We start from the raw sequence: 15481 nt of genomic DNA, 5'->3' as shown, positions 1-15481 counted from the left end.
GTGGCTGGTCACTCTAGCCTTTCACTTACCAGTAAGACACGGGGGAAACACAATTTAAAATTCTGCTGAAGGATTTGAGCATTCTATAACTCATGGACTTGACAGTATAGTGTGGCAGAAATGGACATTTCGCCGATTTTTATATCCAAAAACTACCCTTTAATGGATCTCCAGAAGAATCATCCCTCTTCTGATTTGTGAATTCCTGATCTTGCAGCATTCTACAATTGTCCAGTGAAGGGCTCTGGAGTACTAGAACATTCAGTGTTTTTACAGAGTCTATAGGAGTGTATCATATAGTCTTCAGTGTCTCTGCCAGCGCCTTGATGTAATCCAGAAAGCATTCCTATTCCAACCTCAATTCAAATTGTCCTGTTGCTTCTCTTTTCATGGAGAAAGTATTTTCTGCATGAAGGCATGGACCTATGCGTAACACAAAATATCTATAACTTTCTAGGAACTAGTCTTTATTTCCTGACTGAAGACATAGATGCAGTTCCTGTATTTGTAACATCAGTCACTTTTGTAAAGCTTGATGCTTTCATTTTGACTTTCTTTCAAAGCCTTTTAAACAACACTCAGCTTTTCTCCTCCTGCTGGTTGGAGACAGTATTCAACTTACCTGGCATAAGGAAGATTTTGTGCAGCTAATTTCATAAGATGACTCCAAGTCATTTCATTCAGAGCTACTTATTTCTCTTAGTGGATTCAAATAATGTAAATCTGGACATTCCTGTTAATGGTTGGTGGAAAAACATGCGGGTGGAAATATGTCTTTCCCACAGGTACTTGAGAGCATTTGATTAGAGGCCAGGCATGTAGCAACTTCGTGAATCTTCTTTTTTTTGTTTTCTGTTTGCAGATTTTATTCTTCACCGTACAGTATTGCAACCAACCGCATGATTCCACAGACATCTATCACGCCATTCATTGCTGCTTCCCCTGTCTCCACATACCAGGTATGTCCGATTTACCTGCACCTTAGGAGATATCTTTCTTGCAGTAATACACTATTTAGAGGCAAAAAGGACACAGTAGAATGAAAAGAAAACATTTCTCATACACTTTAATCACATCTTAATGTAATAATACTCAAGTTATGAGTTAGTCTATACTTTCAAGGGCCTGTTTGCATCAATTCACTGGATAATAAAATCCGCTATGCTTTTCATTCTTCCTGCTGAGTTTTCATGATTATGCTACTTTCCAACCAACCTTAATACAGCTCTCTTACCACTGGGAAATTATTTTGTTTGTTGTCTGTTATTTTGGTTGTTCATGTTCCCTATTGTGTCTTTTCTAAAAGCACATTTCTAGCGATTCCTTCACTCACTCCAGGATATTTTGTCACTGTCATCTCATTTTGTCATGGTTGTCCTGATAAAGCTACATAGATAGATGTTAAATTCTACTTCCCAAGAAACAGAAGAAATTATCAAAGTGGTAAAAAGTTGTTCCTATTCCCTGCTGTTATTTCATTCTCAGTTCCAGAGAGACCAAAAGAGACCTCAAGGGTTCCGCATGTTGAAATGCTGGAAAGTCTGAGACTCAATGTGTGTCATCAACTAGATATTATAGCCAGTTAATTCCAAGTACATAGGTAGATTAAAATAGTCACATTTCTCCCTCAAACAATACTCCTTATTTTATTCCTCTGAGTTATTATGTATGTGATATTAATCTCCTCTCTACCTAATATTGTTCTTCAAACAGTTCTTCCAATTCTAATTAGAAAACGCCTATATATATATGCTGCATGTAGAAAGTGTCTAGTGTCATTTCTTAAAAGTTTGGAGGGAGAAAGAGAGAATGCAAGCGTGTGTATGCATGTGCTTCTTGAATTTTGCAGCTGGTGGAGGTGGATGTTATATAATGGGTAAAACTGTAATGCTGCTGACTGCTACTAATTCAGTGAAGTTTTGCCTTGTTCAGTCACTATATACTTCATTTCAGGATATCCCAGCTGTCATAGAATCAAACTTAAGACTATGTGCACTTTTCCTTAACTGATTCCCCCTGAAGCAGATCATTTTCTTTCTTTTTCTGCACTCAGATTCTTGAAACATATCCGTGGGCAAATGGAATAGATTTTTCATTTGAATTACATTAGAGGGTCTCTGAATGGCTGATTTCTTAATTGCCTTTCCTTGGGACCCATGAGGCTATGTGCAGGTGCTGTTCAGTTTTTGTTCTTCCTGCAGGCCTGCCTGGTTGTAATGTGCGTGCATGTATGTGTGAGTGTGTGTGTGTATGTGTTTCCTTTTTTTTTTCTGATCGTGGCCTCTGTTCCAGCCAAGACCACCCATTAAGCCACAGTGTAGAGCACTTTGTGACATGAATAAAATATTCACTGAAGAGTGATTTTACTTGGGAGGGCTCATAAGTGGAATTTAACTTTAGCTCCCTTTTCTCAAAAGAAGAGATTACAGCAATGATCTGTGTTGTTGATTCTCACCTTTCACCAGGTTTTTTCAGTCCAAAGTGTTTTGACAATTCTGTGTGTGTGAGTATACAAAAAAAAAATCTTCTGAGTTCTGCATGTGACATTCAGCTTATATGGGCTGACTTTTTCATTTGGCTGACACATGGTACATTTAAGAATAGTTGGCTGGCTGACATACTCATTTTTATTTGTTATACCAATTGCCAGGAGAGAAAATAATTACAAATGTGTTTAACTTGGGTTAAACTAAAATAATTGCCCCAAATTTTTGGTTTATCTCTTTAGCTCTTACCACAACTTTTACCACTTGGACATATTTCTAAAATGGGATCACTTGAGCATTTGAAGTTACAACAGATGACAGAAAAAGAGAAAGTCTTAGCAGTCAACTCTTGCTTCCTTCATTACTTGCCATGACATCCCTGAGAGCTGATCTTCAAATGGTCTCTGAGGCCTCCTAAAACTTTAGCCTTCAACATCAACCTCAAAATATGCTCCAAGACCCATCCTGGGCCATGTGGGCACTGAAGTCAGCTCCATTGATATAGGAAGTTGCTTTACCTTTTACCTTGTTTCAGTGACCAATTTAATCAAGTCCAAGAATTACCTTTTTACCCTTGGTTTTGAGCACGAATTAACTGTAAAGTCAGGTGGACTCCACTTTCTTATGGCCTAGTGTGACTCCACTGAACACAAGAACCAAGTTCTCTCTATGATTGCTTTGTGCTAATAAATGCTGTTTGATGCATAGGTCCAGAGTACTTCATGGATGCCTCATCCGCCATACGTTATGCAACCAACAGTAAGTGTTCTCAGTCACCTGAGGCTAATATTTCTATTATCCAAGTACAAGCTTTTGGAATGCATAGAAGCTTTGGGGTAAAGCTTTTGTTATATTACGTAACTCTTTCAGGCAGCCATATTCTCCAGATAAAAAGCTGTTCCTGAAATTCTACAAAAGCATGTACGATAGATAACTAGAGATCGACATAGACATAGAATTAGATAAAGAGAGAGGGTAAAAAAGCAAGGGAGTGAGAGAGTGCATGGAAACTTTATTAGAGGAAATAGCAATCAACCATTCAAGCTGAGTCTACCATTTCTTATGCATGAGGAATTTCTGCTTTATGTAGGAACTCAGAACTCTGGACAATTAAATTTATTCTACAAGGAAACTCTTTGTTTCCCTTCTCTTTCTGGTATGCTTTTCTCTCTTTGGCCACAGTCTGATATGCTTTAGGGACAATTTGGAGTATCATAGACAAATTTTGGCTTGAAGCAATATATTTCACATATGAAGGTAGTTGTCTGCTAATAGATGAAGTTATATAGATAGATGGCAAGGTGTGTAAATATTTTCATGTTAATTAACTATAGCAGTTCTCTTTTTGTTTAGTGGAAATTTTCTCTCTGCAAAGTATTCAAACTCTATTTTCTACTCACTAGATTTCCCGTTTTATGGCACAATATTACATCAATTCCAAGTGAAAAGCATGACGTAGTACATTAGAACCTAGACTGAAGGCTAATGATTGCATTTATCTTTGCCTAGGTCTTCCAGGTTTTTTAGCTCTATAGAAGTGTGAGATAGAGATTTCAAAAGCAACACACTCATGAGAGTGTGAGGCAGGAGAAAGAGCCCTAGACTGGAAGTTGTGTGACAAGGTCTCTGGTGAATCTTCTGGGTATGCTCTCTGTGCATTTGTTTCCTTTTCTGACACTATATACTTTATAGTGTTTTTGTGAGGATCAAATGAGAGATCATATGTAAAGACAATGTAAAAAAGTATACATGCTGTGCAGTATTGTTATCATTGTCCTCATTATTATTGCACATGTTCATTATACAAGGAAGAAGCAGTGCTAAATTTTAACCCCTTTAGAAGATAAATGTAAATAAGTTAGTATATAGTAAAGACCTGGGAGCTAAACACACAGGCATTCATTTCCTGGACTCAAAAAATTAGAGAATCTGGCTTTCATATTTGAGCTGTGTCCATTTTATTTTTTTAAATAAGGAACTTTTCATGTTGCTCCAAACATACTGATAGTTTTTTATTTAAAGAATAAAATATATGTAGTTTACCACAGCAGAACTTTGTACCATATTTTGCAAAGCCCTTTATTTACTGTTATTTACACACCTTGAGGGCTTTCTGAGTTCATCTAGTCTATGTTCTATAAATTATACCAATATGCAACAAATCCAGGCTACACTTTTCTGTCCAAGTCATAAGGTAAAATTCAGTATGTGCTGCCAAAGCAATACATAGGATAGCAAAGACTAAGCCAACAGAGGAGAAGGAAAGAAGTGCTGCCAAGTTCTCAAGAGGAGACTTTCTGGAAGGAAACAACCACCTTCTAAAAAATGTGTTCATCCATAAAGCACTAATGCTAACTTAGCCCTCTTATTGAGTTTTAACATCATCTCTTTGTGGCCAAAATGAGTGCACATCTGGCAAAATCTGAGTATTTTGCCAGATATCAAACTATGTGAGATTCTTCAGTACTTCTAGATCTATTAGGGGCAGGGAAGATGGTTGTATGGGACTTTATTTCAGCTGTCACTCAGGACTTTGACAAAGTTTTTCAAACACCTCCTTTTGCACCCCAGTACAGCTTCAGCCTCGTGTTTGCATGTATTATTTCTGTGCGTGTATTATTAGTGGGTGTGTGCATGTGTGTGTACTTTAATTTGTCCCTTTAGATTTTCCTTGCTGTGGCTACTACTCAGAGCTGATATCACATCTCTTCCCATGACTAGATTATGCATCATGCTTGAGCTTAGGCCGCTAGGTTTAAATGTAATGTTTATGGCTGGGGTGGATTCTTGGAAAAATAGAAGTAACTGGGCCACCCACCACTTTGCTATCTTTCAGATGGAGAAAAGGGTTAAACAGTGTCATGGAAACACAGAGTTTGTACCATCAATCATTGCCCTGTAATAATCTTGTTGGCTGTCCATATTACTTACGTAACTTTACCCAACTGGCTTTAATTTTATCATCGAAGTGAGGGTAAATCACTATGATACTAAAATATAAAAATATTTAAGCCATCTTAGACTACAAATCAAAAAACCTGAATCTGAGAAGAATTAATGAGGAACTTGACGATTAACAGCATGGATTCTTGTTTGAGCTCATTAGGATAGGAAACCCTTCTTAGCAAGGGGGTACTGAGTTACTTACGTAAACTTTCTGAGACACAGTTTTCTCATGTGTAACATGAACATAATAATACATAAATAATTATGTTTTGTTCATTAAATGAAATAAGGCATTAAAGCTCTTAAAATAATTTCTGATAAAGAGCAAACACTCAATAAATTATTATTTAATTATATTAGTAAACTTCTCATTATTCTTTAAATTATCCCAGTTTTATCAAATGAGTGCTGTTATAAGCAGAAAGTTGAAAATAAGCAACTTTGTTGAGAATCATCTACTTCTACCACATTCATAGTGCTAATTACCTTACTTTGCTAATGAGTTTGGTGGAGAGAGACTCTGTGGCTATAAACAAGACAAATTGCTTACATTTGTACTTATTTCACTTACTTTCTAAAGATTCAACACCTAAAACTTAAAAAAAAAATGCCCATTGAGATTCTCATTTTTTCAGTAACTGGAGACTACTTTACAAATAAATTCAAGGTGTCAAAATCTATGTCTCAAATATATTGCCCATAATTCCAATTTGCTTGCAAGTTTTCTTCTCTATCACATTTTCTCTTTCCTCACTTTATGATAATTTCATGCATGAGGTTTTATTGTACAGGAATATACCTCCCCTATCACCAAGCACATACACTGACTCCTGAGTTGAAGATGTATTGCCTAGGCTAGAAGCCCTTTGGGTTCTCTCTCAGGCTTGACTTGAAGGGCTCTAATTTCTCAATCTGGTTTGTATTTGAAAACAATGCTTCCTTAAAGTTCTAAAATACAGCACAATGTCCTTGTTCTCTTTGCTAGGGAGGATGAATGCGTAAACTGGAGGGGTAACAATTGGTAAGAGAGAAATGAAATGGCACAGAGAACGAAAGGGAACAGTAGAGGCATGAAAGAAGAACAGAAAACATAAGCATATCATTTCTACAATTTACCATTTCCGTTTGTTTCTTTGGACATTTAATTTTCTAAGTAATGTGCTTGTAGATTTAGAAAAAAATACTCTGGGAAGAAAGGATAGACATCTCCTTGCATGGATTATAATTCTGGTGTTTTGGAAAGAAAAGAGATTTCTTTTATTGGACCCTGAGAACTTATTGGATCTCCTGGAAAGCTGTCACACCCCATATAGGCAAGCAGGAGCATTTCTGTTTGCCTTTTGTTGTTCACCTGAACAGACTCTGAGAAGACAGCACTGTTAGACTAGATTAGGAATTCCCTTTTTGCTGAGAAGAAGTAAAAATGCTGACTTTGTTAGTGTAGTTGGTTATTTGTTTCTGCTTCTCAGCACAGACATCTGTACTGCATGCTGAAATCTCACCACTGCACTGACAGAATTTTAATAGTTGATGGATTGCACCAAATATCTACTCTACAGAGCAGTATGTTACATTGGAATGTCATATGAATACACAATTGAAATTCCTGTGTTCCAAGACCTTGGATATTTTGTTACGTCTGTATTACTGACAAGGAGAAAAGATGATAGTTTTCGAGAGGAAGCAATGTTCCACTTTCTTAAACTTTATTTAAGTTCATTTGAAGCATAAATCTTCTGTTCTTGATATGGTTAGTGTTATATCATCTGAAGGAGAAAGGTCAGTTTTCATTTTGACTTAATTACAAATTGGTTATCTAATTACAGTATTCTAAGAAATGCAGGATGCCCTTATTGAATCAATACATGATTTGTTGCCATGGCAACAAATGGCAGAAAAATTTGCAAGCAAATAAAAAACTGTAATTGTTATGATTAATAAACCCTGATTTTTCAGCTAAAGAGCAAATGTAAACTGCTTCTCTACAACCAGACTGTTTAAGAAACCCCAGAATACTTAATTGAGTCATTCTTTGCCCTTAAACATGTAAGGCCTAAGGGCTAGTTTTAGAGTTTTGTCCTTCAAATTTGTAGGTGTGTGTTTTGAGAAGGCATTATCACCAAATTTGCCCTAATTACTGTAGAAAATAGTCCTGGCTTTGCTATTGTTAAATATAACTTCAAAATTTTACAGTAGTTTTTTAAATATAATCTTAGGCAACTTTAGTAAAATGACTTTAAACAATGAAATGCAAAGCTTATAATTCAAAAGAAGTGTACAGAGTATAAAAGATTTTCCTCCTAGGAAATGGATGATCCTCCATTCATCATTTCTATTCTCCAGAAATAAACCTTGTCAACAAAATCAGCTATTTCTATCCAGTCAATTTTATATGCATATGAAAGTATATATTTGCATGTGTGTAAATGTGTATTTTTAATATAGAAACAATATTAGTCTACAAATATTGTATTACAATTTGCTTTATTTTTCCTCAATAATAAAATGATCTGGATGTCAATAAATGTGAGTCTCATATAGATATATATCAATTTTGATAATAGCTCCATTATCCACTATTGTATAAATGCACCAAAAGGTGTAATTTCTTGAAAACTCAAGACTGTAATATTACGCCCTCGTGAGAAAACATCTATCGGATAAGTTGCTGACACAAAAGATATTTACATTTTAAAATTTGATATATGTTATTGTCAAACTGCATTTTAGATAGCAGTTTTTCTCCATAACCTCAATTAAAAGCAGGTGATCTCAAGTTTTAGACATTTTGTTAATGTGGTAAATGTCTCACTGATATTTTACTTTCATTTCTGAATCCTATGAGTTGAGTTGATTTTCACATGCTTATTGACTGGCTTTATTTTCTTTATTTCTGAACTTCAAGTTGGTTTGCTTTGCTTAATTTTCTTTTGAGGTATTGATCTTTTCTTATTTATAAAAGGTCTTATTACAATTAGTAAGTTTACAGTGCCATAGATAGTTTAAATATTTTCTCAGTTTAAATTTTAATTGTATAGTATTTGCCATGCAGATTTTTGGTATTTATGTATTCAAATGTATCAGTCTTTCTTTTAGAACAAGGGTCAGCAAACTTTTTCTGTAAAAAGCCAAACAGTAAATATTTTCTGTTTTCTGAGCTATATGGTCTGTGTCACCCCTACTCAATTCTATGGTTTATTGTGAAAGCATCCATAGACAATACATAATTAATGGGTGTGGCTTGAGTTCCAATAAAACTTTATTTACAGAAATAGGTATGGCCACATTTGACCCACAGACTATATTTTGACAACCCCTGCTTTAGAGCATCTGTATTCCATGCAAAATACCTTAATTACTATAGATTTAAAATGCCATATGTTTTCTTACTGTGTTTATAGTAAGTTTTGCTTAAAAATGTTGTGTCTTTTGAAGTTTCTTTTATAGCATGAGATGAGATTAAGATCCAAAGTTTCATGTTTATTTCCCCCAAATGTATAACCAATTACATAACACATTTTACCAAATAAGCCATCTATATTTCCTCCTCTGATATAAATTTTATGCCAATATTTATCACATAATAAAATCTTTTTATCTTTGGGTCTGTTTCCAAACTCTATTCTGTCCTGCTTATCTATTTATTTTGACCATTACTCTATTTTGATTACTATAACTTACAATACCTTAATCAGGGGTGTCCAATATTTTGTCTTCCCTGGACCACAGTGGAAGAAAAATTGTCTTAGGCCACACATAAAATACACTAACATTAATGATACCTGTTGAGCTAAAAAATAAAATAAAATAAAACAAATCTTATAATATTTTAATTTGAGTGTGTGAGGTCACATTCAAAGCCGTTGTGGGCTGCATGCAGACAGTGGGCTGCATGTTGGGGAAGCTTGCCTTATAAACTGATAGGACATGTCCACAATTCTTTTTTTAATTGTTTCTGAAAAATTTTTCTAGCTCCTTTACATTTTCAGTTGAACTTTAATGCATTGCATCAAGTTAAAAATGTACTAAAATTTCAAATTACATATTGACTTATGAGAAATTTAAGAATATGACATATTTACAACACTGAATTTTTCTATACAAGAAAAAGAACTTTTCATCTACCCAAGAATTCTTGTATGTATTTTGGATCACTTAATAGAGTATCAGGTTTCCTCCATATATGTTCTAGACATTGTTTAATGTTTTCTTTGGCATCTTAGTGTTTTTGTTATTGTATGTCTTAGTTTTTTGCTGTGACTATAACAAAATAACACAGACTGTAATTTATAAAGAAAATAAGTTTATATAGCTCACAATTCTGGAGGATGAAAAGTCCAAGAGCTTGACATAGGCAGCCAGTGAGGGCCATCTTGTTATGTCATAACATGGCAGAAGACATCAACTGGCAAGAAGGCAAAAATAAGAAAGCCAGGGAGAGCTTCGTTTTATAACAAAGCTATTCCCACAAATCTAATTCCATGGCAACATTAATCCATTCATGAGGACACAAAACTTATTTCTAATGTGTAAATTTTCTAACACATGAAATAATGTTCTTCAGCATGGTAATTATAAAATAATTGTTATAAATGTTCTTCAGCATGGTAATTATAAAAATTTAATATATTTTCTCATTGATCACTTTGCTGTATAAAAATGTATATACTAGTTTTATTCATTTAATCATTTAATTTAAAAAATCTATTGTTCAAAAGTATTGCTGAAATTTAGAATATATACATAAGTTAAAATATGCATATAAAATACCCATTTCCTCTTACCGAAAGATTACTGCAGTTAATATCTAATGTTATATGTTTCCAGATGTTTTTCTGTATTTATATCAATATCTACCAACTTATCTACATCTACCAACACACATGCACACAATATACCCTTTATATATATATCACATGTATGTGTATATACCATTTACCACAATGATATCAGTCAAATGATATCATATCATATGTGCTATTTTCAGCGAATATTTTCCATTTTTCTTAGTTGAGAAATTTTTTATCATCTCTAATCAAATTTTCCCAATTGAGTAAAAATGTTATTTATACTGGTTTACCCAATCCAGGAAGCAATCAGTGACCACATATTATATTTGGTTATTGGGTCATTTAAGGCTCTTTTAATCTGGCAGTCTTTTTCCCCCTCCTGTTCGTGGTTAGCTGACCTACCAAGTATCCCACTATTGTGAAATGTTTGGTTGATTCTTCATGATGCTGTTTATCCTTTTCTTCTATCTCATATATGAAACCATTTTTATAACCAGCTATCTTTCTGAATTCCTTCATTGTTTTCAATAGAATATTTAATTCATTCTCAGCTTTTCCAGGTCATCTAAAATAATATAATTTTGCACCTGAGTTTAAATATTTATATTTCATAATTCATTTTCTGGCCAAATGGCTTTGGAATGTATCCTTTGACTTATTTCTTATCATAATGGAAATGCCACTATGAATTACTTTTTAATTCAGGTATAGATGTTGAACTTAATCAAAGTTTTTTTGAAACTATCGATATTATTTTCTTTTGCCAATTTTATTGTATTAATATATTTGTAATTAATTGTATTATAATTTTTAATATTTTCCTAAGGTAGAATCATTCTGCCATCAACTCCATTTGGTTATGATATATCCCTCTTAAAAATATACTTCAGGATTATACTTGTTAATAGTTTATTATTTTGGCATCAGTTTTTATTAATAAAATTAGTAAGCCATTTTTGTCAGGTTTGAATATTCAATTAACAAAGCTTTCATAAAGTTAATTTGGAATAATTCCTTTTTCTCTAGTTACAGAAAAATTTTAAGTAGCATTGAAAAAATCTCTTTTTGAAGATTATAAAATCTTCATATGCAAGACTATCTTAGTTTTGGGAAAGAGATGCATTTATTTTACCAAATCCAGTTTAAAAAATAATCCATTACTCCAGTCAGACATGTTCTCAGGAGACTAAAACTTTATAATCTATTTAAGAATTTGTTAAGATTGGCCCGGTGCAGTGACTCAAGACTAACCCTAGCACTTGGAGAGGCCAAGGCAGGCAGATTGCTTGAGCTCAGGAGTTTAAGACCAACTTGGGCAACATGGCAAAACCCTGTCTCTACAAAAAATACAAAAAATTAGCCAGGCATGGTGGTGCACACCTTTAGTCCCAGCTACTTGGGAAGTTGAGGTGGGAGGATTGTTTGAGGCTAGAAGCTCAAGGCTACAGTAAGCCAAGATCACACCACCAAACTCCAGCCTGAGCAACAGAACAAGACTCTGTCTCAAAAAAAAAAAAAAAAAAAAGCATGTGTTAATACCATGTATGATCATGAAGAACCCTACCTGATTGTTGCATAGTTGATAGTCATGTTGTTGAATGATCAAATCAATTGGATTGTGAAATGCCATGGTCTTAACAAAATTAGCATTATCTTTTGCTCCATGACTAGTTGTTGATATTTAGATCATGGGTCATATAGTTCTTAAGTTAAACATAGTACAAGTAAAAATAATCAGTTGCCAACTGCCTAATAAGGAATTGTTAGGTATGAGCAAGTTGTAAATCAATAATTTCTAATTTTTAAGAATGTATAGAATTTTTAATGCCTTTCATTGTCATAAAACTTGAGGACTATTTTCCTCACATGCTCACTTGATTCCGTCTTTCTTCCCCTTATCCCTTAGCTATACCAATCTTTGACTCCTCATCTTATAAAATTGAGAAACTTGAGTTCAATGAAAAAATAATCAACAAATAATAAAAACAAATATTCTTGAGCATCAAATATGTGTGTGATATTTTTCTAGATATTGTTGGAAATAGAGGAGAGAAAACAAGAAATAATTTGTCCTCAAGACTTGCAATATAATTGTAGAAAAACATTATATGCTCAGGATAATTTAATTGAAAAGGTACAGTTGAAAATTTGTCAAAATTTTGGTAATTACATAACCTTAAAAATGAAGAGGCCTCTATGAACAGTTAAGAACAGGGAAGAACAATGACAGAAACATGACCTTAAAGGATGGGTGATGTTTGTGGGGCAAAAGTGTTAAAAGGAGAATATCTTAAGTGAAAATAATCCACAAAAAGTATGGGAGGAGAGTCTCAAGTTATTTCAAAGGGGACTACAGTGGGAGACAAATAGCCTGTCTTAAATGAAATGTTTATATTAGAGAATGAGGGAAATATTTGGTTGGAAAGTTAAATTGCTACATATTGAAGTACAACTTTCATGCAGTCAAATCTGGCAGACTTTCCTACACATTTTTTATTAGCTTGACAATCCCAGTACTATTGTTTAGAATTTAAGTTTACTTTGAAAAATGTAAAACAGAAAGAGTAAGTTATGTCACTGATGTGTGTGTAAAAGTAATAATATGCAGTGGAGTAATGTATGAATCAATTATAAATAGAAAAAATAAATTCTGCCACGTTATGAAATGCCATTATGCAAAGTCTTTGTAGATAAAGTCATTTTATATTCCTAAATAATTTTGGAGGTAATGTTTATCTTCCAAGTTGAGTTCCTGAAAGCTTCCTGCTGTTTGAGATCCCTGCGTCCTAAGCACAGGAGTGTCTAGGGGCAGTGGTGAGTTTGAATCTTTTGAAATACAAAAATATGCTTTAATACATTTTTTAAATTCTCAGATATGGTGGTTGGAAGCTGCCAAGTGCTAGGCACCAACACATCTCCAGAGTACATAGGGATGCATCTATTAATAGATGGCCACTGTTTCCATACCCAGTAACATAAAAATTGACCCAACTGAAGTATTCTAGCTCGGTTACTATGGGAGTATACGGGTGCATGTGTGTGGTATGTGTGCATGTGACTTATCTTTATGCATGTAGTTTTATGTTATTTTACTAACAACCTTTAAAATGAAAGAATGGCTCAATATACAATGTGTTACTTTTTAGAATGGCAGGCACAGCATTCTTGACATGACACAACTGACAGCTGCTAAGAAGCAAAATTTCAATCATACATGATCTCCAATGTGTCCTTGGATAGTATTTAGAATTTCTTCATTACTTCATCATTAGTAAAGCAGAGTATCACTGCTTTGCCAGTTCCTTCATAAAGATGTAGATGATATTACTTCCTTAATAGCTATTTAACATATTAAATATAATTCAAATAGAAATAATGTTAAATATCCAATCTATTAAATTCTTATTTCCTTAAAAAAGAAAATATGCAGCTAAAATAAAGTCCCTGTCAGACTTTCTAGAGAACAGCAAGTTACCAGGGCAACACAATCATATAGAGGTAGGGTAAATCATTTATTTGATAAATGTTACCAGGGTAACAGAAACTACTCATGGAAATCACTGAAGGATTTAGGATGAGAGCACAGATAGTCCATGGAACTATTTGTTCTTTCATCGCACATTGGAACAAAATGTCCAAATATATTTAAAACTTTTAACAGTTATGTGAAGTATTTGGGTATTCATTAAATAGATGATCATAAATGGGTTCAAATATTGAGAGTATTCTCAAATATCAAAAGATACTATTTTTGATTTCTTACTGCTCAGTATGTCATTGGGATACTTTATTTTGCTCTGAATTTTGACTTCGCTAGATTAGTTCTAGAGAACCTAGTCATTTCTACCTAGGTGCTATGTCTGCAATTTAGGATCATGGTTAATGGTGTTGCTTAGCTTGAGGCTTGAGTTTCATAGGTCAACCAATTAGGGTGTACAAGGCAGGGAAGTAGTTAATGGAAAGGGAAAAACTATACGTATACATATATATATGTATAGGTACATGTATGTAATTTTCGTGTGTGTGTTTGTGTATGGTGTGTATGGATTAATCAGGTTTCCTTAAAGAATTATGCGGTTTAGAGTTATATTTTTCAAAATGATAACACAAATACAAGTAAAGTGCCTTTAAATTTTTCTACTGCCTAAGAAGAAACTTACCAAAGATAGGAATTAAACTTACATTTTTCTCCCTGTTTTAGAACAATTGGTTTCTCTCCCAATAAGACCCTCTGTCAGAAAACAAAAAATTCTAATATGTTCATCTACGGTTAACAATTAAGGTATGTACGAGTCTATAAGCAGTAAAGAGGAGGAAGTTACTCATTGTGGAGGGAGTAGAGGAATAAGAACAAGGCTTCACAGAGGAGGTAACTCCTGAACTTGGTTTTGAAAAATAAAGAGGAATTTTTTAGACCAGCAAGTGTTGGGTGTCAGGAAGGAAGGGTGCTCTGAGCAAAGTGAACAGTAGATTGTAGGCATGGTTTTGGTCCTATCCACCATGTGCTGCAGCTGGTGAACATCTAAGAGAAAGCAAGGTATTTGTACAGGCTACCAGGTGCCTCTAACACAGGGGCATATGCATGACATTTGTGTGCCCTTCAACAGTTCAGCCACAGAAAGTATCACTTATTCATGAATTAGGGCTGTTGTCCTATATTCCATTAAACATGGCATCTTCTCCTAGAGATCTGCTTGCATCTCTTGGCAAAGTCTCCTCACCAATATCCAATGTGCCCTTTAACAAGCTCTCCACTCAGAGTTGAGAGTAATATGCAGGGAATGTTATTGATATTACTTGGGTATCATAAAGTAATCATTATAGCCTCTGCACAAGGCTAATTAGTTCTAATTCTCTGAATACCCCAGGTGAAAGTGAGATTGCTACTCCCCTCAGAACCCCAAGAATGCTTAGTGTCTCATCATTTGACTGTCAACAAATGCTTCATTGCTAAGTTATTCAAACAATAAAGTAAAATGATAGAGACTCTAAGAAAAAAATATTGGAACTTATATGTCTACATGAGTTTCTTTGTTCCATGTGAAGAAATTACTTTGGGAGGCCTTTTCCATGGATGCCATCTTAGACTGGGACATTTTAAAAATTTCTTCTTTGGGAATAATTTTCAGAGATAATTTATTAATCGTACAAGTAAAGCAAGTTCATCAGATTATATTCACATGATAGAAAAATAAAGAAATACATACATGATAGATAGATAGATAGATAGATAGATAGATAGATAGATAGATAGATAGA

General features: G+C 34.0%; 1 protein-coding gene across 6 annotated transcripts in view; it reads left to right on the top strand.

Annotated features, from left to right (window-relative positions):
* RBMS3 (RNA binding motif single stranded interacting protein 3) overlaps window positions 1–15481 on the top strand; it is a 750151-nt gene that overhangs the window by 630354 nt on the left and 104316 nt on the right. For 4 of the 6 annotated variants that reach the window (XM_026454169.1, XM_023207251.3, XM_023207248.3 and 1 more), the window contains 2 exons: window positions 863–959; window positions 3195–3245. In XM_026454169.1, coding sequence (XP_026309954.1) covers window positions 863–959; window positions 3195–3245 — 148 coding nt within the window. Of the gene's footprint in view, window positions 1–862; window positions 960–1493; window positions 1515–3194; window positions 3246–15481 lie in introns of all 6 variants that reach the window. The other 2 variants (XM_023207253.1, XM_023207252.3) reach the window with 2 other exon arrangements.

Source organism: Piliocolobus tephrosceles, chromosome 2 (assembly GCF_002776525.5).
Source record: "Piliocolobus tephrosceles isolate RC106 chromosome 2, ASM277652v3, whole genome shotgun sequence".
Lineage (NCBI taxonomy): Eukaryota > Metazoa > Chordata > Mammalia > Primates > Cercopithecidae > Piliocolobus > Piliocolobus tephrosceles.
The sequence above is the reverse complement of the archived record's forward strand: the minus strand, read 5'-3'. Positions and strand labels throughout refer to the sequence as shown.